Source organism: Oncorhynchus clarkii, chromosome 12 (assembly GCF_045791955.1).
Source record: "Oncorhynchus clarkii lewisi isolate Uvic-CL-2024 chromosome 12, UVic_Ocla_1.0, whole genome shotgun sequence".
Lineage (NCBI taxonomy): Eukaryota > Metazoa > Chordata > Actinopteri > Salmoniformes > Salmonidae > Oncorhynchus > Oncorhynchus clarkii.
Window position 1 is genome coordinate 45,280,987 of NC_092158.1, and position 21,219 is coordinate 45,302,205.

At 42.2% G+C, this 21,219-nt stretch overlaps 1 protein-coding gene and 1 pseudogene across 1 annotated transcript in view; one reads left to right on the forward strand and one right to left on the reverse strand.

The window, feature by feature from the left end:
* The first annotated feature begins 290 nt into the window (after positions 1–290).
* On the forward strand, positions 291–3,160 carry LOC139422472 (creatine kinase M-type-like; annotated as a pseudogene).
* A 5,991-nt stretch (positions 3,161–9,151) lies between these two features.
* LOC139422051 (MAP/microtubule affinity-regulating kinase 4-like) overlaps positions 9,152–21,219 on the reverse strand; it is a 53,096-nt gene continuing 41,028 nt past the window's right edge. The window contains exons 14-18 of the mRNA XM_071173191.1: positions 20,762–20,865; positions 20,284–20,559; positions 15,778–15,864; positions 11,309–11,353; positions 9,152–10,667 (exon numbers count right to left, since the gene is read on the reverse strand). Of these exons, the coding sequence (XP_071029292.1) occupies positions 10,316–10,667; positions 11,309–11,353; positions 15,778–15,864; positions 20,284–20,559; positions 20,762–20,865 (864 nt within the window). The 3' untranslated portion in view covers positions 9,152–10,315. The remainder of the gene's footprint in view (positions 10,668–11,308; positions 11,354–15,777; positions 15,865–20,283; positions 20,560–20,761; positions 20,866–21,219) is intronic.

Consider the following 21,219-nt stretch of genomic DNA (forward strand, 5'->3'; position numbering starts at 1 on the left):
GAGGGTGTTAAAAATATCCAATGCATAAGCGCTCCCCCTTAACTATTCTGAATAACTTGACACAGTGCACATGGATATTGTTACTAGGATACCGTTTAGTCTTTGCAGCTGTTCTATTGAATCTCCTCGACTGTCAGTGTCTGGGAACATTCTTGATAGGTTACTATCATATTTGGTGGTTTCAAAGCCATTCAGGGATTCCTAATGTGTCTGTACGATGCTGTTTTTCTGTGCAAATTATGGACAATAAAAATCTAAAGATCAAAGAGGTTTTTTTCCCCCCACAGTGTTAGAAACGCAAGCATGCCTTTCGGTGACACCCACAACAACTTCAAACTCAACTTCAAAGTTGAGGAGGAGTACCCTGACCTCACCAAGCACATCAACCACATGGCCAAGGTGCTGACCAAGGACATGTACGCCAAGCTGAGGGGCAAGCAAACCTCCTCCAGGCTTCACACAGGATGACCGCATCCAGACAGGTGTCGACAACCCTGGTGAGTGCCACACATCTCCTATACACCCCCTGAGGATAGACAATAACCACCTCAAACACACAACTCTCAGAAGTAGAACTGAGCAGATATCCCTACAATAGTCTGCACAACCATTGTAGCCTGCTGAGCTAAAGCTTAGGCATCAATCAATCATAATCAATCATGATGCCATAGCTTAAGAGATATCAATACCATAATATATAATATAGCCTAGACTATGGTAGCAAAAAAACCCATTTACAATAAAAACATATTGTCATAGTAAAATAAATAAAAGTGTGTACATTTAAAAATATGTATATTTAATGCTGAAACCCTCATATTAAACACCAATGGTATCCACTAAGTTGACGGTTTATATTTAGGTAAATTTTTTACAGCTTTGTCATTCTAATTTAAAAAATTCTAATAATCTTAGTACATTTTACATGCAGTGTTATTGCCGGTCGGGGTTAAGAATACAGTGGTTAAAATGTATAGGAACAAAAAAAATGGCCAAACTGCATTTACTTACATTTACCCTCCACTACACCACTGTGTACATGTGATAAGGCCACACAGAGGTCCAGATTTAATTACACACACCTGTGATAATCTGAAGTACCCAAAAAGGCCACTAGATATCATCTGATAAAATAAAATGGAAAACAAATGTGAACGTTACCAAAATTCTTTCCAGTAATACCCTCCCTTTGCAACCCTGGATGAAGTGGTAGGAGTTGGTGCTGCCTGGGAGATGATGTAGCCTATAACCAAGACTGCACTCCAGTCATTGAGTGGGATGGACACAAGAACCCAGTTGAAGAGTTTCAATAATGCAACATTGTAATATAGGTGAATTGGTAAACTGTTTGTTCATGGTGAAAACCAAACTCAAACTGAGGAGAAATGGCCAACTGTCAGTTTTAGCGGGAGTCATTGCTCATGAGTTTCTGAGCAGAAAACGGGAAGCTCGCAAAGGTATTTGCAGGTTTAACATATGCACAAGCTGCAACAATGTTTGTGGGCTTTTAGTTTCATACAATAGATATCTGCTCCCATATCCATGTTAGCGAATATAATATTGCAGGGATCATCAGCCGCGAGCCAATTTTTTTCTTGAGCAGATGGTTACGGGGCCGTAACATAATTACAAATAATTTGTAGACTGCATATTGACCGCAAGAAGCCCAAACATATATAATATTTGACTAAAGCATAACCATTTCAAACCTTGCTTATATTTGTATACACTCACATGTCTCTATTATGTGTAGGAATACTTGGGAACGAATTTCCGAAATGTATATAACTTGGAGCTGATTTGATGGTGTTTTTACAGTCTTTTATGTCCAACAATTAAATAAATAAATAAAAAATTGGGTTTTTTTGCTCAGAAAACATGGGGGGGGCAAATAAAATCACAAGCGGGCCAAATTCGGTTGACGGCCCACCAGTTAGAGAATCTTGTAATACTGTATGTGTAACTTGCATTTTACATATCACACACTTTCTTGAAGTCTTGCATATTTTTACACCACAGAGTGGTATATTAAAGTCAGTAAGCCTACTCCTTAGATGTGCTGCCTTCTTACCCTCCTCTCCTCTCTCTGTCTTCAGGTCACCCCTTCATCATGACCATTGGCTGAGTGGCTGGTGATGAGGAGTCCTACTAGGTCTTCAAGGATCTGTTGGACCCCATCATCTCAGACCGTCATAGTGGTTACAAGCCCACAGACAAGCACAAGACCGACCTGAATTTCGAGAACCTGAAGGTAGAGACGTTCCTCTGACATGTTTGATGGGTTTCATTCACTATAGGAGGAGTACTGCTGAGCAAAAGTAGTGTGGAAATGTTTTGAATAATCTCTTCAGGACATAGGGGGTTGGGATTCACAAAGTTGTTTGAGCCACTTCAAATGTTCAGGTCTAAAACTCAGTTGTGACCTTGATTCTGTGTAGGGAGGTGATGACCTGGACCCCAACTACGTCCTGTCCAGCCATGTGCGCACCAGCCGCAGCATCAAGGGATATGCCCTGCCCCTCCACGACAGCCGTGGTTACCGCAGAGCAATGGAGAGACTGTCCGTCAAGGGTGAGCCTCCCATCTACCAATAGCCACTTATGCAATCACAGGATTGTGCATGAAGCTAGGTAGTAAGGTGAGCGAAAGGGAGTTTACTGGAAATATAGACAAGGCTCGTATTAACAAAGTGCTACATTTTTTCCTCCAGAAACAATATGATTATGGATAGGTGGGGACCTGAACCTAAATCAGCACTCCTACTCTGAGACGCTTTGTGGATACAGGTCCAGAATTCTTAGTGAACAGCTTCTAGCTGTTAAGAGTGGGAGGATGGTAGAACATAATATTTAATGGGTTTTTCTGTGTCTCCAGCTCTAAACACCCTGGACGGTGTGTTCAAGGGAAAGCACTACCCCCTGAAGGGCATGACAGATGCCAAGCAGGACCAGCTGACCAATGACCACTTCTTGTTTGACAAGCCCCCGTCTCCCCCTGCTGTTGGGTGCTGTTATGGCCCATGACTGGCCCGACTTGAGGAATCTGGTACCCAGAACACAGACCCATTTATTTTTCTTCCTTCTGCCATTTTTTCTCACTTTTCTCCTATTCAGTTGGTAATGTCCTGGGATCAGCATCCACTGTAGTCGGGCTTGTCTGACAGATGTGATGTGGCATCACATGGGTTGTTAAAATGTATCAGTAAAAGTTATCATTGAAACTGTGGTCCAATAATCTCCATGAACAAATACAGATGCTGACATCTTTCTTGGTCATGCACTCAATGTAGAGTTAACACTCTTGTCGTATTGTCTCACACTACACTAATATATATATATTTTATTTAACTAGGCAAGTTGGTTAAGAACAAATTCTTATTTACAATAACGGCCTACCCCAGCCAAACCCGGACGACGCTGGACCAATTGTGCGCAGCCCTATGGGACTCCCAATCATTGCCGGATGTGATACAGCCTGAACTCGAACCAGGGACTGTAGTGACACCTCTTGCACTGAGATGCAGCAAGTTAGACCAATGCAACACTCGGGAGCCCTAATATATCAATATTACAATTTCAAAAGGGTTAGCTTTCTAACCATTTACAAAGTTTCTGTTACTCTGTAAATAGTTGAAAATTAACACTGGCTAACACTGCCTATTGTTGTATTTACTCTTCACTGGCGTCAAGTGTTACAACTAAACTGCATCCGAGTAAATGTAAACTCTAATAGTGACTACATTTGAACAGTATAGGGTGTAAACGTGAAATGTTATACAAAACCAGCTCTGTGTAAATATTTTGCCTCTAATAGAATGTACTTTTTAACACTGTAGGGTGTAGAATATACTAATAGTTAAAGGTGCTGTTGTTAAGACAGTGTAGCACTTACAGGGTATTCGAAGTGTTGTTACGAAGTAGCAAGGGCACGTTGACGCTCACAACCTGGAGTAAACATTTATATAGCTTTGTGTGGTGGTTGTGTGTTTGCTGGGTGGTAGGTCAAGACGTTTTCCAAAAGCCTAACTGTCAAATGAAGTTATTATCTGTAGTAAGATCAACAGCAAGAATCAATGATGATGATCAATCATGCAGCAAACATAGAAATCCATCAAACAAACAAAAAACAAAGAAACAATGGCAACATCTGTGAATTTAATTTCTCGTCCGCTCCATGTTTCTCACTTTCTCTCTAGACCAAAAGCAACAGGGCTTTTGGGTAACACAATCTCACATTGTTTGTTTCTGAAGGGGTCAAGGGGTGTACAGAACTAGGCGTCCAGGTCAAAATGTGTCTGTTCATCCGTTTCATTGGCCTCTATTGCATATTACATCATTTCCAAAAATAAACAGTTCTAGCATGACAATGTACATTACTTAAATACTGAGCCCCTGGGGTCACAATACTGTGTTCAACAACCATCTATACCACAGACAGTCTCTTATAGGCATACCAGCACACATTGAACTATCTTTCTGCAATTCACAGGTTTGTATTATATTCCACCTGGAAACAATGTCAGCCCATCATTTTTTTCCCTTCACCGTAAACAGACGTTACTATTGCTTGAACGCACCCAAGGTTTTCCTATCAGAACTGCCTGACATTTGTGTTTATCAGGGATAGTGTGAATTGAAACATCAATTTAAAATGTCAGAATTTGCAACAACACATTAGACACATTTTACATTTTGTTATACGGGTGGAGAAAATCGGAGACTTGTGAAGTACATTTCTGAAAATCCAGTGGATAATCCTTTTAAGTTACATTTGCAGAATTCAGGAAGTAAAATTGTCCAAATTGAACCAATTTCCCTGCAAGTAATAGAAGATTGACTGAAATCATTGCAATTGGCCAAAAGCCTGCCATTTGTACCATTTCTCTGTACCATATATATATGTCCAAACACTGACTGCATTTTTATGAATAATGGATATGAATAATTTCAACCCCCCCCCCCCCCCCCCCCCATGTCCCTAAAACCCAAACTTTGAAGTCATGCAGGATTGCAGGTTGGTATTGTTCCACATTGTCATTGACAGAAACTGCTTTAAACTAGAAGTACTTCCCTTGCTCTAGCTATAAATAAACCTTGAGCTCTAAGATATATACTATATTCATATATTTTCTATACAGCCATAAACTGGCTGATATAAATGCAGATTTTTTATTACGATATTATTCTAAAAAATAAATAAAGTACCTGTGCAAATATCCACAAATTGAAGTGTTCACATTTAAGACATTGGCGCCCTCCAGTGGCTCGTTGTGGGCTTTGCCCGAGATTCCACTGGAAGGAGCTGATTCAAGTCAAAGCAAAGTGCATCAAGGTCTATATTACCTAATGCTAATATACACCACAATGTTATAGGACATAGGACTGACCCTCCTCAGGCCCGTGAATCTATCTGTCTGTACTGTTGAGGGCTGTGTAATGTTGTAGATTAGTATTGCTCTCCTCTATAGGAGGTCATGTGGCAGCGTAGCAGACCAAACGGCACTGAGGAGGTTCTGAAGAGATGATTTAACGACGTGTCTGTGAAGTGGACGACAGCTGGGAGTGTTTTCGAAAAACAAAACAAGAGGAGGATTGCAAAAACAAACGGACATACGGACAGTAAAAACGCTTGTGGTGAAGATTTAAATAAGAGATCCAAAGTTAAATGACCACGTTGTTCTGACTGGTTATGTCACCATGAGCAAAAAGCCACAACTGAGATCGAGAGTATTACCAGTAAATAATCAGGCAGAAATCTTGTAGCCTACATGAACATCATAGTACATCATTCATTCTTATCAGGGGGGAATGTGAGGAAGCCTTTTTTAGCTTATTTTCCAGCATTGAACATGTACTATATGTAGGCATAAGGGGTGCAAGAGGGAAAACACAGCATCCCAGTCACACTGCCTTTAAGGCTCTCTCTCTCTAAATTACTCATCTGTGTGTCTATGCATCCCCCCCCCCACACACCTCACAGCAACCCACAGTCATCAACAGTAGACACAACCCGTTTGATCTGAAGATAACCAATGCCAAAATGCTAAAGGGTGTCAGAGTTGAGGCACCAGCGTGTGTAACAGTAGGAATGGGATTGGACGGTTGCAGTTACCTCAGGGGGAAAAAAACGGATTTTGATGTTCACCTTCAATGTTGAGAGATAGCTGAAGATAAAACGTCAGGGCACGGAATAGAATCCAAACAAAATGGCATTGCATCACATTGAAAGAAATATGACTTATTCCAAAACAGATCTGGATCAAGTATTATCTCTATTTGAGTTTCTATATTGAGTTTCTCTGAACTATGTAGCCTATTTCAGTGGGCAAATATTGTTAAAAAAATACTACTAAAATACTCTCTCTTTTTGCCCAACGTTTAGGGCAGAGTATCTAAGGGTATTTGAAATGTTAAATAATCATTTATTTCAACCCAGGTCTGTTCCAGATTTGGTTCACTATGAAGCCTGACAGCTTTGCATTTTGGCAAAGCCATGTGGCGTTCAAGGGCACAATGTTCTGCACTGAACTGCTTTTGCATTGAAACAAAAATTGCTTTCCCAGTCACCCTTTTAGTCATTAGACATTGAGTTAAACTATTTTATGCTGAGGAACAACTCACTGTGCAACTGTTTCATGACTTGAATTCAACTCTGTTCAAGAAAGGTAAAAGGGAGAGATCAAACCGTGAGAGGTAGGGGATAAAATGCTTAGAAATGGCATGATATGATTATTGATGATGACCAGTGCCAACACAGACATTGATCCCAGCCAATCAGAGGGATAAAATAGTTTCTACGGAATAGGAATTTGGCAAAGGAATTACTCTCCAAGGGTGTGTGCAGGAAACCAAAGCTACAGATAGCTAAAGATGTTTGAAGGTGAAAAAATGTATAGCGCTACGAACCACAGTTTTGATCTACAGTGCATTCGGAATGTTTTCAGACCCCTTGAATTTTTCCACATTTTGTTACGTTACAGCCTTATTCTAAAATGGATTGAATAAAACATTTTCCTCATCAATCTACACACAATACCCCATAATGACAAAGCGAAAAACAGGTTTTTAGACATTTTTGCAATTGTATTAAAATTAAAAAATTGAAATATTACATTTACATAAGTATTCAGACCCTTTACTCAGTACTTTGTTGAAGCACCTTTGGGAGCGACTACAGCCTAGATTATTTTGGGGTATGATGCTACAAGCTTGGCACACCTGTATTTGGGGAGTTTCTCCTATTTCTTCTCTACAGATCCTCTCAAGCTCTGTCAGGTTGGATGGGGAGCGTCGCTGCACAGCTATTTTCAGGTCTCGCCAGAGATGTTCGATCGGGTTCAAGTCTGAGCTCTGGCGGGGCAACTCAAGGACATTCAAAGACTTGTACCGAAGCTGCTCCTGCACTGTCTTGGCTGTGTGCTTACACGGAACCCAAACCGGCTGTGCGCGTGCGCCATCGTGCGCTATTGTGCATACATTTATTTTGTCCCCCTACACCAAACGCGATCACGACAAGCAGATTAAAATATCAAAACAAACTCTGAACCAATGACATTAATTTGGGGACAGGTCGAAAAGCCTTAAACATGTATGGCAATTAGGCTAGTTAGCTTGCACTTGCTAGCTAATTTGTCCTATTTAGATAGCTTGCTGTTGCTAGCTAATTTGTCCTGGGATATAAACATTGAGTTGTTATTTTACCTGAAAGGTACAAGGTGCTCTACGCCGACAATTAATCCACACATAAAACAGCCAACCAAATCGTTTCTAGTCATCTCTCCTCCTTCCAGGCTTTTTCATCGTTTAATTTATATGGCGATTGGCATCTAAACGTTCGTAGTTTTACCACGACAACCGGCAACAGTTCATCATTCAATCACCCACGCGGGTATAACCAATGAGGAGATGGCATGTGGGTACCTGCTTCTATAAACCAACGAGGAGATGGAAGAGGCAGGACTTGCAGCGCGATCGGCATCAGAAATAGAAAGGAGTCCTATTTTAGCCCTTGGCATCGCAGACGCTCATTGGTGCACGCGAGCAGTGTGGGTGAAATAATTGAATAACATGGATTTCAAAATTTTTTTGCGACGCTCGCGCACGTGACGTGTCCGGTCTAGTCAGCATGTTAGAATCGTTGTCCTGTTGGAAAGTGAACTTTTTCCCCAGTCTGAGGTCCTGAGCTCTCTGGAGCAGGTTTTCATCAAGGATCTCTCTGTACTTTCCTCCATTCATCTTTCCCTCGATCCTGACTAGTTTCCCAGTCCCTGCCGCTGAAAAACATCCCCACAGCATGATGCTGCAATCACCATGCTTCAACATAGGGATGGTGCCAGGTTTCCTCCAGAATTGGCGCTTGGCATTCAGGCCAAATAGTTTAGGTGCCTTTTGGAAAACTCCAAGTGGGCTTACATGTGCATTTTACTGAGGAGTAGCTTCCGTCTGGCCACACTACCATAAAGGCCTGAATGGTGGAGGGCTGCAGAGATAGTTGTCCTTCTGGAAGGTTTTCCCATTTCCAAAGAGGAACTCTGGAGCTCTGTCAGAGTGACCATTGGATTCTTGCTCAGTTTGGCCGGGTGGCCAGCTCTAGGAAGAGTTTTGGTAGTTCCAAACATCTTCCATTTAAGATTGATGGAGGCCACTGTGTTATTGGGGACCTTCAATGCTGCAGACATTTTTTTGTAGCCTCCCCCAGATCTGTGCCTTGACACAATCCTGTCTCGGAGCTCTACGGACAATTCCCTCGACCTCATGGCTTGGTTTTTGCTTTGACATGCACTGTCGACTGTGGGTCCTTATATAGGCAGTTGTGTGCCTTTCCAAATCATGGCCAATCAATTGAATTTACCACAGATGGACTCCGATCAAGTTGTAAAAACATCTCAAGGATGATCAATGGAAACAGGTTGCACCTGAGCTAAATTTAAAGTCTCATAGCGAAGGGTCTGAACACTTATGTTAAGGTATTTCTGTTATATTTGTTTCATACAAATGTCTAAAAACCTGTTTTCGCTTTGTCATTATGGGGTATTGTGTGTAGATTGATGAGAAAAAATACATGTTTTATCCATTTTAGAATGAGGCTGTAAAGTAAAAAAAATTGAAAAAAGTCAAGGGGTTTGAATACTTTCAGAATGCACTGTACATAGATTCAGTTTTCGTATTGGCACTGATATCTAAAATGGAGCATGATATGTACCAAAGTGTATACTGCCTGACATTACACATTAACATAATAGCTTATTATGGTGTTTGGTTTGTACAATACTACAAAAGTGAAACCTATATCAATCCAGTTTGTTTATGCCATATGTCAGACTAACTGAGATAGATTCATGATGTGTCCGAGATAACATCCCCACCTACTACCTTTTTCAGTTGATGATGTTAGTGGAAATGGATGTGAAGGTTCCCATTGGCTGGTACAAAGTGTCTTGTCAACTTCTGTCATTGCCCAACAATCCAATCCCGCCTATACTGTGCACAAATAGAAAAACAGAGTAACCTTTGATGCCGCTTGTCAAATCATGGAGTTAACTGTCTCCATATTTGTGCATATCGTCCACAGAAGTCCTTGGATGATCACTTCATCAGTATCAATGTTCAAATGGGAGAAGAAAGAGCAATACATACATAGATGTAGGATCTTAATTTGAGCCAGTTAGCTACAGCAGGAAAATAATCCTGCAGCAACAGGAAATGTGAATTATTATGTGAATTATAATTAATGGAAATGTTTTATGGGTTGATACATTTTTCGTAAGGGAAAATAAAGTCTGAAATTTTGAAGTGGAAATTACAAACTTCAGAAGCCTTTTTAAACCTCAAATACACTACAAGTTTTACATTTCCTGTATTGCAGGAAAGTTATCCTGCAACAGGGTGATCAAATCAAGATCCTATATCTGTACTGTGACACGCGTCCAAGACGGCGAAACACGAGAAATGTTTTCGAGAATGTTTTTGATGTTGTCGGTACGGAGTTGGTGATCGTTAAAAAAGACAATGATACCAATCATAAAAGTAATAGTCATTATGGCTATGTAACAGTAAAACATTTTAAGCTGGATTCCTGTCTGATCAGGTTCCAGTGGGTGAAGCTGTTCAGTTGTAGTGGTGAGAGGGACGCGGGGGGTACATTTGGGTCTGGGTGGTGTGGCGATGGGGGCGGGTGGTTAGGTTGAGACTGGTGCGGAGGGGGGTAGGGCTATAGCCACGTAAGAGACAGGGGCAAATGTATTTTATATTGAGTCCAGCCCCACATCCCTCTTTCTCTGTATTTCTCTTTCCATCCTTCTCAACCCCCATTATATTCAGAGTTCGAGGTCCTTTGAGATTTGCATGGCGATGTCCCGGAAAACGAGCGGTGCTCCCCAAAGTCGTGTATAGCGCACCCCGTTGGAAGTCTTATTGTTGGAGGCACCACCCCCCGTGGAGAGGTGGCACACCTCTGCCTTGAAGGCCACGCAACCGCCGGAAGCCCCGTGGGTGCAGGAGAGCAGGAAGGGGCCGGCGTGGTGGACCTGGCAGCCGCAGCCCCGTGCCGCCTCCCGCAGAGCCAGCACCACCTCCGCTGGGTCCCGCCGCCCCCGGGGTACCCTCAGATTCCAGCCACGTCCGATGGCCCAGGGCTCGGCCGCTTTTTGATGCCCAGGTAAATGGCGACTGGTGACCAGAAAGGGAGAGCGACAGAAAAAAAAGAAAGAGAAAGGACAGAGTGGTGGGAGAGTAAAAGAAAAAGGAGGAGAGAAGAGTTGTTAGAGGGAAAGGGGTGGGCAAGGAGAAAAGAAAGTGAGAATGGGTGGTTGAATCTAGTAAAGGCCCAATGCAGCCATTTTTATATCAATATCAAATATTTTCTGGGTAACAATTAAGTACCTTACTGCAATATATTTCCATTTTTTTTAGCAAAAACATATTTCTCAATCAAGAATTTTGCTAGGAGTGGGGAGGGGGAAACTGAACAATAGCTGTATTGGCAGAGAGGTTTGGAACTCTATTTGTTTTAGGTCTCTTTACCAATTTACCGATGGTGATGTCACCATTGCAAGCAAAAACTCCAGACGATGCAAGCCTGTTGATTAGAAGGTCCTGTGTATATTGTATTTTCAACCAGCAACTATCAGAAAATAACACTGATCAACATTTTCGACAGCACTGGGCCTTTAAATCTAAGAATGAATTTTCAGTTAATGTGAGCAAGTTTACTGTCTGAAACATGACAACAACCTAACACGGTTATGTTGGGGTTATAGATGAGGTGACAAAGGGTTGCCGGATATACTGACCTTGTGACATATACTGACCTTGTGACCGCAGATCGGCAGATTCCCTCAGGTTCATTTGTGACCCTGCGTAGAGAACACACACACACACACACACACACACACACACACACACACACACACACACACACACACACACACACACACACACACACACACACACACACACACACACAATTAAATGGGGAATCAGAGAGGTGTTTTATGGGAGATGCAGTTTCATGTCCACCAAGTACACAGAGAGAGTCACCATCAATCCACAATACTGAGAAGCCATTCAAAAAGAAAGGAAATCATAGAGTGAGGACAAGCAAACGACAACAGCGACAAAAAACTCCAGGTATTCATCGGTTGTACGTTGCGTCACAATATTGTTATATAAGTTCTATATTGAGGGCTGACTCCCGAGTGAACATTCTACTCAATGCATTGTCAACTGCCATTGATTAACATTTCTAAAGGAGGCAAATAATTAGAAGGAAAACCTTTTGTCGTCATTGTGATTAGAGGTCGACCGATTAATTAGGGCCTATTTCAAGTTCTCATAACAATCGGTCATCTGCATTTTTGGACACCGATTATGGCCGATTACATTGCACTCCACGAGGAGACTCCGTGGCAGGCTTGACTACCTGTTATGCGAGTGCAGCAAGGAGCCAAGGTAAGGTGCATTAAACTTATCTTGTAAAAAAACAATAAATCTTAACATAATCACTAGTTAACTACATATGGTGATGATATTACTAGTTTATCTAGCTTGTCCTGCGTTGCATATAATCGATGCGGTGCCTGTTCATTTATCATTGAATCACAGCTTACTTCGCCAAACAGGTGATTTAACAAGTGCATTCACAAAAAAGCACTGTCGTTGCACCAATGTACCCAACCATAAACATCAACCATAAACATCAACGCCTTTCTTAAAATCAATACACAAGTATATATTTTTAAACCTGTATATTTAGTTAATATTGCCTGCTAACATGACTTCCTTTTAACTGGGGAAATTGTGTCACTTCTCTTGTGTTCAGTGCAACAGAGTCAGGGTATATGCAGCAGTTTAGGCCGCCTGGCTCGTTGCGAACTGTGTGAAGACCATTTCTTCCCAACAAAGACAGCCAGCTTGTCACGGTCGTCCTCCTCTTCATCTGAAGAGGAGAGGCGAGAAGGATCAGAGGACCAATATGCGGCGTGGTATGTGTTCATAGTGAATTTTAATAAAGAGAACACTGAACACTATACAAAAGAGTAACACAAAACAATAAACCAAATACGACCGTGAAGCTACAAATGAGACCTGTGCTGACACAAGCCACTAACATAGACAATCACCCACAAACAAACAGTGCAACCCAGGCTACCTAAGTATGATTCTCAATCAGAGACAACTAATGACACCTGCCTCTGATTGAGAACCATACTAGGCCGAAACATAGAAATCCTCAAATCATAGAAAATCAAACATAGACTGCCCACTCAACTCACGCCCTGACCATACTAACTAAATACAAAAACAAAGGAAATAAAGGTCAGAACGTGACACAGCTTCGCCAAACGGGGGATGATTTAACAAAAGCGCATTTGCAAAAAAAGCACAATCGTTGCACGAATGTACCTAACCATAAACATCAATGCCTTTCTTAAAATCAAAATTAAACCTGCATATTTAGTTAAAATAAATTTATGTTAGCAGGCAATATTACCTAGGGAAATTGTGTCACTTCTCTTGCGTTAATTGCATGCAGAGTCAGGGTATATGCAACAGTTTGGGCCGCCTGGCTCGTTGCAAACTAATTTGCCAGAATTTTACATACAGTAATTATGACATAGCATTGAAGGTTGTGCAATGTAACAGCAATATTTAGACTTATGGATGCCACCAGTTAGATAAAATACAGAAGGTTCCGTATTTCACTGAAAGAATAAATGTTTTGTTTTCGACATTAATGTTTCCGGATTTGACCATATTAATGACCCAAGGCTTGTATTTCTGTGTGTTATTATATTATAATTAAGTCTATGATTTGATAGAGCAGTCTGACTGAGTGGTGGTAGGCAGCACTAGGCTCGTAAGCATTCACACAGCACTTTCCTGCGTTTGCCAGCAGCTCTTTGCAATGCTTCAAGCATTGGGCTGTTTATGACTTCAAGCCTATCAACTCCCGAGATTAGGCTGTATTTGGTCCTCCAATAATCAGTATGGCGTTGAAAAATCATAGTCGGTCGACCTCTAATTGTGATGTCTTCATATTACCTTTAGATGCAGTATAATGTTAGCTAGCTAGATAAGCGTGAGAGGAGAGCACCGGATTTAAGCTAACGTTAGCATTGCTAGGTATTTTTGACAAACTTTGCCGGATTTAAGCTAACGTTAGCATTGCTAGGTATTTTTGACAAACTTTGCTAGCTAATGACAACATTGTCATCTGTCCAAAGTAAATGTAACAACATCATGGTGATGACAAAGTTGTTTCCTACTTATTATTTGCCTACTATTAATGTCATTATATGTTCATGCCACTACAGTATACTGTAAAGACGAAACAATCATTAGCCTCTGTTCAGAATGACTGGGCACCACTCGACATTCAGGAGCCACTATGGCTGACAGCGTCTTGAGAATGTTGATAACAATGTGGTGATGCAATCAGGTGACGTAGTTGCAACCCATGTAAACAGGTCAGAGTAGGGAGTGATATTAGTGCAGCATACTTTTTATTGGCACAAATATCACTCTGTATCAGAGCGCCCTGACTTGCACAACAGAGTCATATAATAACGCTGTATCAATATAAGAAATTAATAAACAACCCCAAGCGTCTCATATTGTGTTTGTTCATTGAGAACAGTAAACTGTATTTTAAGGCGAGGTGGGAGAATCCACAGCAGTGTAAATGTTGGTGCATTCTGTGACACCAACTGTCCATCACTATCAATTTCACCTAGGGTTGCAAAGATACCGGATATTTACCAAAGTTACCGGAATCTTCTGTACTTTTTGTAATTAAAAGGTAATCTGTGGCAATCTATGGTAATTAGGATTTGTTTTTTTTTCATATATAGTATTCATTTTTTGTTGTTGATCTGTGTCCATATTGTCCATGAGTTTCTAGTGGATAGACCATATGGTTCAAGAGAAAATAGCCAAATGAATGAAAAAAGCATATAATTAACAATTGCATTATTTTCAATTAACCCTGCAACTCTTACAACTGTTGACTTTTTTCACAACTGCCACCAATTCGGCGCAAAAATATTTACAATAAAGACATATTGACATAGTAAAATAAATAAAAGTGTGTACATTTAAAAAACACCAATGGTATTCACTAAATTGATGGATTATATCTAGGATGATTTTTTACAGTTTTGTCATTCTAATTAAAAAAAAAATCTCTATATATTTTCTACATTTTACATGCAGTGAGGTAGTGGTAAAATAAAAAAAATTGGTGGGTAAACTGATCGCCGGTCGTGGTTAAAAAAATACAGTGGTTAAACTGTATAGGAACAAAAACATATGGCTAAATTGCATTTACTTACATTTACCCTCCACTACACCACTGTTTACGTGTGATAAGGCCACACAGTTCCAGAGGTAATTAGAGACACCTGTGATAATCTGAAGTATCAAAAACGTCACTACAGTAGATAGTCATCTGATAAAATGCGCACAAAAAATCGGATAGTTTACTGGTAAACTTTGAAGGTTTCCGGTAATATACCCTCATTTTGCAACCCTAATTCCACCACACAACAAAGATAATCCTCATGCCCGGGAATCAAATGTCATTCAAAATAAAACTAAAACAAAGTAGATGGAGTCACAAGAAGATCTTATCCACTACGATGGTGCCCCTGGAAAAAATACTTATTTTAACAGAAGTCCAATGTATTATAAAGGCTACATAACACTTTCATAACAATGCCATAACAGATGTCATAGGTGTCAGTTTATGACAAATGCCTTTACACTGTCAAAATGACACAGACTATGTTTACTGTAGATTAGCCAATTGTCTAGCAAAACCGCCATAGTTAATTCATGGTTTGTGTTGTGACAGTTTAAAGTCAGTTGCAGCAAGTCAAAACGGTTTATGACACGTCATTGTAATGACAGTGTTATGTAGCCCTTATGATGCAGCATTCAAGTAAAGTGTTACCCCCAAGACAATAGATGACAACCCTGCACAAGGGTATGCCAAAGGAATTAACCAAAAAGCAGAGAGCTGCAGAACAAAGACAAGTGGGAAGACAGGCAGGCAGGCATACAGGTAAGTACTAGGCAAATTAGACAGGTTGGTAAGACATAGACAAACAGGTAGGCATGCAGACAGATAGGTAAGTAAACAGGCACACAGTCAGACAGGCGCGAGCACACACACATACATACATACACACACACACACACACACACACACACACACACACACATCCAGTAGGTTAGGCAGGCAGACATGCAGGCAGACAGAAGCTAGTATCATGGGAACTTACTAACTGTTTTTGATCCCTGGGGAAGGGTACAACCCGAGACTGATTTGTTTGAGCCCTGGCGCTTAGAGGGGTCAAGATTGACCCTGATGTACGGAAAGGAAGAGGAAGAGCAAGAGAGAGAAATAGAAAAAATAAAGGGGAGAGGAGGAGGGGGAGAAAGAGAATATCATTGAATCATGGCCAAGGGAGTGGTGGATAACAGGGCAGCTGTAATTGATTGGCACGGAGGACGCATATGCTTCCTTACATTATATATACGGTACCAGTCGAAAGTTCAGACACACCTACTCATTCAAGAGTTTTTCTCTATTTTTACTATTTTCTACATTGTACAATAATAGTGAAGACGTCAACACCATGAAATAACACATTTGGAGTCATGTAGTAACCAAAAAAGTGTTAAACAAATCAGAATATATTTTATATTTGAGATACTTCAAAGTAGCCACCCTTTGCCTCGATGACAGCTTGGTACACTCTTGGCATTCTCTCAACCAGCTTCATTAGGTAATCACCTGGAATGCATTTCAATTAACAGGTGTGCCTTGTTAAAAGTTAATTTGTGGAATTTCTTTCCTTCTTAATGAGTTTGAGCCAATCAGTTGCGTTTTGACAAGGTAGGAGTGGTATACAGAAGATAGCCCTAAGATAGCCCTATTTGGTAAAAGACCAAGTCCATATTACGGCAAGAATAGCTCAAATAAGCAAGGAGAAATGACAGTCCATCATTACTTTTAAACATACTTGTCAGTCAATGCGGAACGTTTCTTCAAGTGCAGTCGCAAAAACCAAGCGCTATGATGAAACTGGCTCTAATGAGGACCGCCACAGGAAAGGAAAACCCAAAATAATAATAATAATAAGTGTTTTAAATAATCACATGGCCATATTGATACGAGACGTATGTCATGTCCTTACAGCTTCTATCCCTGTATTTAGGATTCATTGTAGTCGACACAGTCCCTAATGCAAAGCCTCCTGCTGCTGCTACGTGGTGTTATAATACTCCTCATCAGCACCTTTATCTGCTATAAAGGATAAGTTCATTAGAGCTACCAGCCTCAGAAATTGCAGCCCAAATAAATGCTTCACGGAGTTCAAGTAACAGACACATCTCAACATCAACTGTTCAGAGGAGACTGCGTGAATTAGGCCTTCATGGCCGAATTGCTGCATAGAAAGCACTACTAAAGGACACCAATAATAAGAAGAGACTTGCTTGGGCCAAGAAACACGAGCAATGGACATTAGACCGGTGGATATTTATGTTAGCCTCCAGTATTTATGCTGCAGTAGTTTATGTGTCGGGGGGCTAGGGTCAGTTTGTTATATCTGGAGTACTTCTCCTGTCCTATTCGGTGTCCTGTGTGAATTTAAGTGTGCTTTCTCTAATTCTCTCTTTCTCTCTTTCTTTCTCTCTCTCGGAGGACCTGAGCCCTAGGACCATGCCCCAGGACTACCTGACATGATGACTCCTTGCTGTCCCCAGTCCACCTGGCCGTGCTGCTGCTCCAGTTTCAACTGTTCTGCCTTATTATTATTCGACCATGCTGGTCATTTATGAACATTTGAACATCTTGGCCATGTTCTGTTATAATCTCCACCCGGCACAGCCAGAAGAGGACTGGCCACCCCACATAGCCTGGTTCCTCTCTAGGTTTCTTCCTAGGTTTTGGCCTTTCTAGGGAGTTCTTCCTAGCCACCGTGCTTCTACACCTGCATTGCTTGCTGTTTGGGGTTTTAGGCTGGGTTTCTGTACAGCACTTTGAGATATCAGCTGATGTACGAAGGGCTATATAAATACATTTGATTTTATTTGATTTGGAAATCTGTCCTTTGGACTGATGAGTCCAAATTTGAGATTTTTGGTTCCAACCACTGTCTTTGTGAGACGCAGAGTAGGTGAACGGATGATCTCAGCATGTGTGGTTCCCACCGTGAAGTATGGAGGAGGAGGTGTGGGGGTGTTTTGCTGGTGACACTGTCTGTGATTTATTTAGATTTCAAGGCACACTTAACCAGCATGGCTACCACAGCATTCTGCAGCGATACGCCATCGCATCTGGTTTGCACTTAGTGGGACTATCATTTGTTTTTCAACAGGACAATGACCCAACAGACCTCCAGGCTGTGTAAGGGCTATTTGACCAAGAAGGATTGTTGCATTAGATGACCTAGCCTCCACAATCACCCAACCTCAATCCAATTGAGATGATTTGGGATGAGTTGGGCCAAAGGGTGAAGGAAAAACAGCCAACAAGTGCTCAGCATATGTGGGAACTCCTTCAAGACTGTTGGAAAAGCATTCCAGGCAAAGCTGGTTGAGAAAATGCCAAGAGTGTGCAAAGAAAGCTGTCTTCAAGGCAAAGGATGGCTACTTTGAAGAATCTAAAATATAAAAAACACTTTTTTGGTAACTGCATGATTCTATATGTGTTATTTCATAGTGTTGATGTCTTCACTATTATTTTACATGTAGATAATAGTTAAAAATAAAGAAAAAACCTTGAATGAGTAGGTGTGTCCAAACTTTTGACTGGTACTGCTCAAAAAAATAAAGGGAACACTTAAACAACACAATGTAACTCGAAGTCAATCACACTTCTGTGAAATCAAACTGTCCACTTAGGAAGCAACACTGATTGACAATACATTTCACATGCTATTGTGCAAATGGAATAGACAACAGGTGGAAATTATAGGCAATTAGCAAGACACCCCCGATAAAGGAGTGGTTCTGCAGGTGGTGACCACAGACCACTTCTCAGTTCCTATGCTTCCTGGCTGATGTTTTGGTCACTTTTGAATGCTGGCGGTGCTTTCACTCTAGTGGTAGCATGAGAAGGAGTCTACAACCCACACAAGTGGCTCAGGTAGTTCAGCTCATCCAGGATGGGACATCAATGCGAGCTGTGGCAAGAAGGTTTGCTGTGTCTGTCAGCATAGTGTCCAGAGCATGGAGGCGCTACCAGGAGACAGGCCAGTATATCAGGAGACGTGGAGGAGGCCCTAGGAGGGAAACAACCCAGCAGCAGGACCGCTACCTCCGCATTTGTGCAAGCAGGAGCAGGAGGAGCACTGCCAGAGCCCTGCAAAATTACCTCCAGCAGGCCACAAATGTGCATGTGTCTGCTCAAACGGTCAGAAACAGACTCCATGAGGGTGGTATGAGGGCCCGACGTCCACAGGTGGGGGTTGTGCTTACAGCCCAACACCGTGCAAGACGTTTGGCATTTGCCAGAGAACACCAAGATTGGCAAATTCGCCACTGGCGCCCTGTGGTCTTCACAGATGAAAACAGGTTCACAATGAGCACATGTGACAGACGTGACAGTCTGGAGACGCCGTGGAGAACGTTCTGCTGCCTGCAACATCCTCCAGCATGACCGGTTTGGCGGTGGGTCAGTCATGGTGTGGGTTGTCATTTCTTTGGGGGGCCGCACAGCCCTCCATGTGCTCGCCAGAGGTAGCCTGACTGCCATTAGGTACCGAGATGAGATCCTCAGACCCCTTGTGAGACCATATGCTGGTGCGGTTGGCCCTGGGTTCCTCCTAATGCAAGACAATGCTAGACCTCATGTGGCTGGAGTGTGTCAGCAGTTCCTGCAAGAGGAAGGCATTGATGCTATGGACTGGCCCGCCCGTTCCCCAGACCTGAATCCAATTGAGCACATCTGGGACATCATGTCTCGCTCCATCCACCAATGCCACGTTGCACCACAGACTGTCCAGGAGTTGGCGGATGCTTTAGTCCAGGTCTGGGAGGAGATCCCTCAGGAGACCATCCGCCACCTCACCAGGAGCATGCCCAGGCATTGTAGGGAGGTCATACAGGCACATGGAGGCCACACACACTACTGAGCCTCATTTTGACTTGTTTTAAGGACATTACATCAAAGTTGGATCAGCCTGTATTGTGGTTTTCCACTTTCATTTTGAGTGTGACTCCAAATCCAGACCTCCATGGGTTGATACATTTGATTTCCATTGATAATTTTTGTGTGATTTTGTTGTCAGCACATTCAACTATGTAAAGAAAAAAGTATTTAATAAGAATATTTAATTCATTCAGATCTAGGATGTGTTATTTTAGTGCTCCCTTTATTTTTTTGAGCAGTGTATAATAGCTGAGGCCAGGGAGAGCTGGGTAAGTCCAAGGAAAGAGGTTGCTCTTGGTCCAGCAAGCCAAGGTAAAAACGTATTTAGCTCTGTTTCCAATGTCAGGACCCAGGGCTGTGCCCTGTAACGTTTTGCAATGGAGAATGAATATCTGTGATCTTCTTGAACAACTTCAGGTAGTAGGCCTACCTCCCCTGTTTCCCATTCTAAACATGACCCTGGTCCAAGACTACATTCTTGTGAATTTTGAGGTAGGTGTTACAGAGGTGACTTTTACAGAGGTGACTTTTACAGAGGTGACTGTTACGGAGGTGACTGTTACGGAGGTGACTGTTACGGAGGTGACTGAAACGGAGCTGACTGTAACGGAGCTGAGCGCTTACCTGCGTGTGAGTTTGGAGGTGAGTTTGGTAAAGAGGTTGGAAGTGGCGCGGCTGCGGGCGTGCGGCAGTGGACTGGCGTCGTGGTGGGACAGCGTGGGGGAGGTGGGCGGGGCCGAGTAGACAGGCGGGCCCCGGTCCCTCAACTGGCCCCCATGAAAAGTGCTCCGGATCGTGGAGCCCCGTGTCAGACGGCAGCGCTCGCCAGAGGAGGAGGCCCCGGCCCCGGAGATGCTCAGGGTGGAGGGGGAGGTGGGGGGTAGGCGGTGGGACAGCGAGCTGGAGGAGAGAAGCAATTAGAATTCGACAAATGTTACAGTCCACACAAAGTGGACATTTGTCTTTGGCTTCACAATAACATGGTTGACATAAAAAAACAACAACACTAAAAATATCATCATCAGCGGACAGGAGAGGACATCTTTTCGAGAGTCTCTCACTCGCTTTTCCTCTCCCTCCCTTGTCCTTCCATGTCCTTTACCTGTTCTCCTTGCCATTCTGCAGCAAGGAGTGTCTGTCGGTGCTGGAGCGGTCCGTGCAGACATATGTGTTCCGGCGGGTCATAGCACTTCCCGGGATATTGTTCTGGGAAAGTAGGAGGGCGGGATCAGAACAAATGTCCAAATCAGACATTACCAAGTTGTCACTGCATACTACCAAAGTGGAGTACTCAATGGCTGTTTCCAAATGTTCATGCTTGCGTTCTACATAGTAGGCTGATTGGGAATGTGAAAATATAATGTTTTATAGTATGTGAAATGTAGAAAATGTTGGCTGCTTTAAAGTTGGTCTCCTTAGTTGCTACATCCATTTTTTATTTGTTTGTTTTTTTGGCACCGTACCCCATCGTATCCCATCAGAACCTAAAATACAAGCTTATTTTTCTCCAATGTTTGTAAACAATGTCAAATTAAACAAACAATTTATAGCCTCAAAACA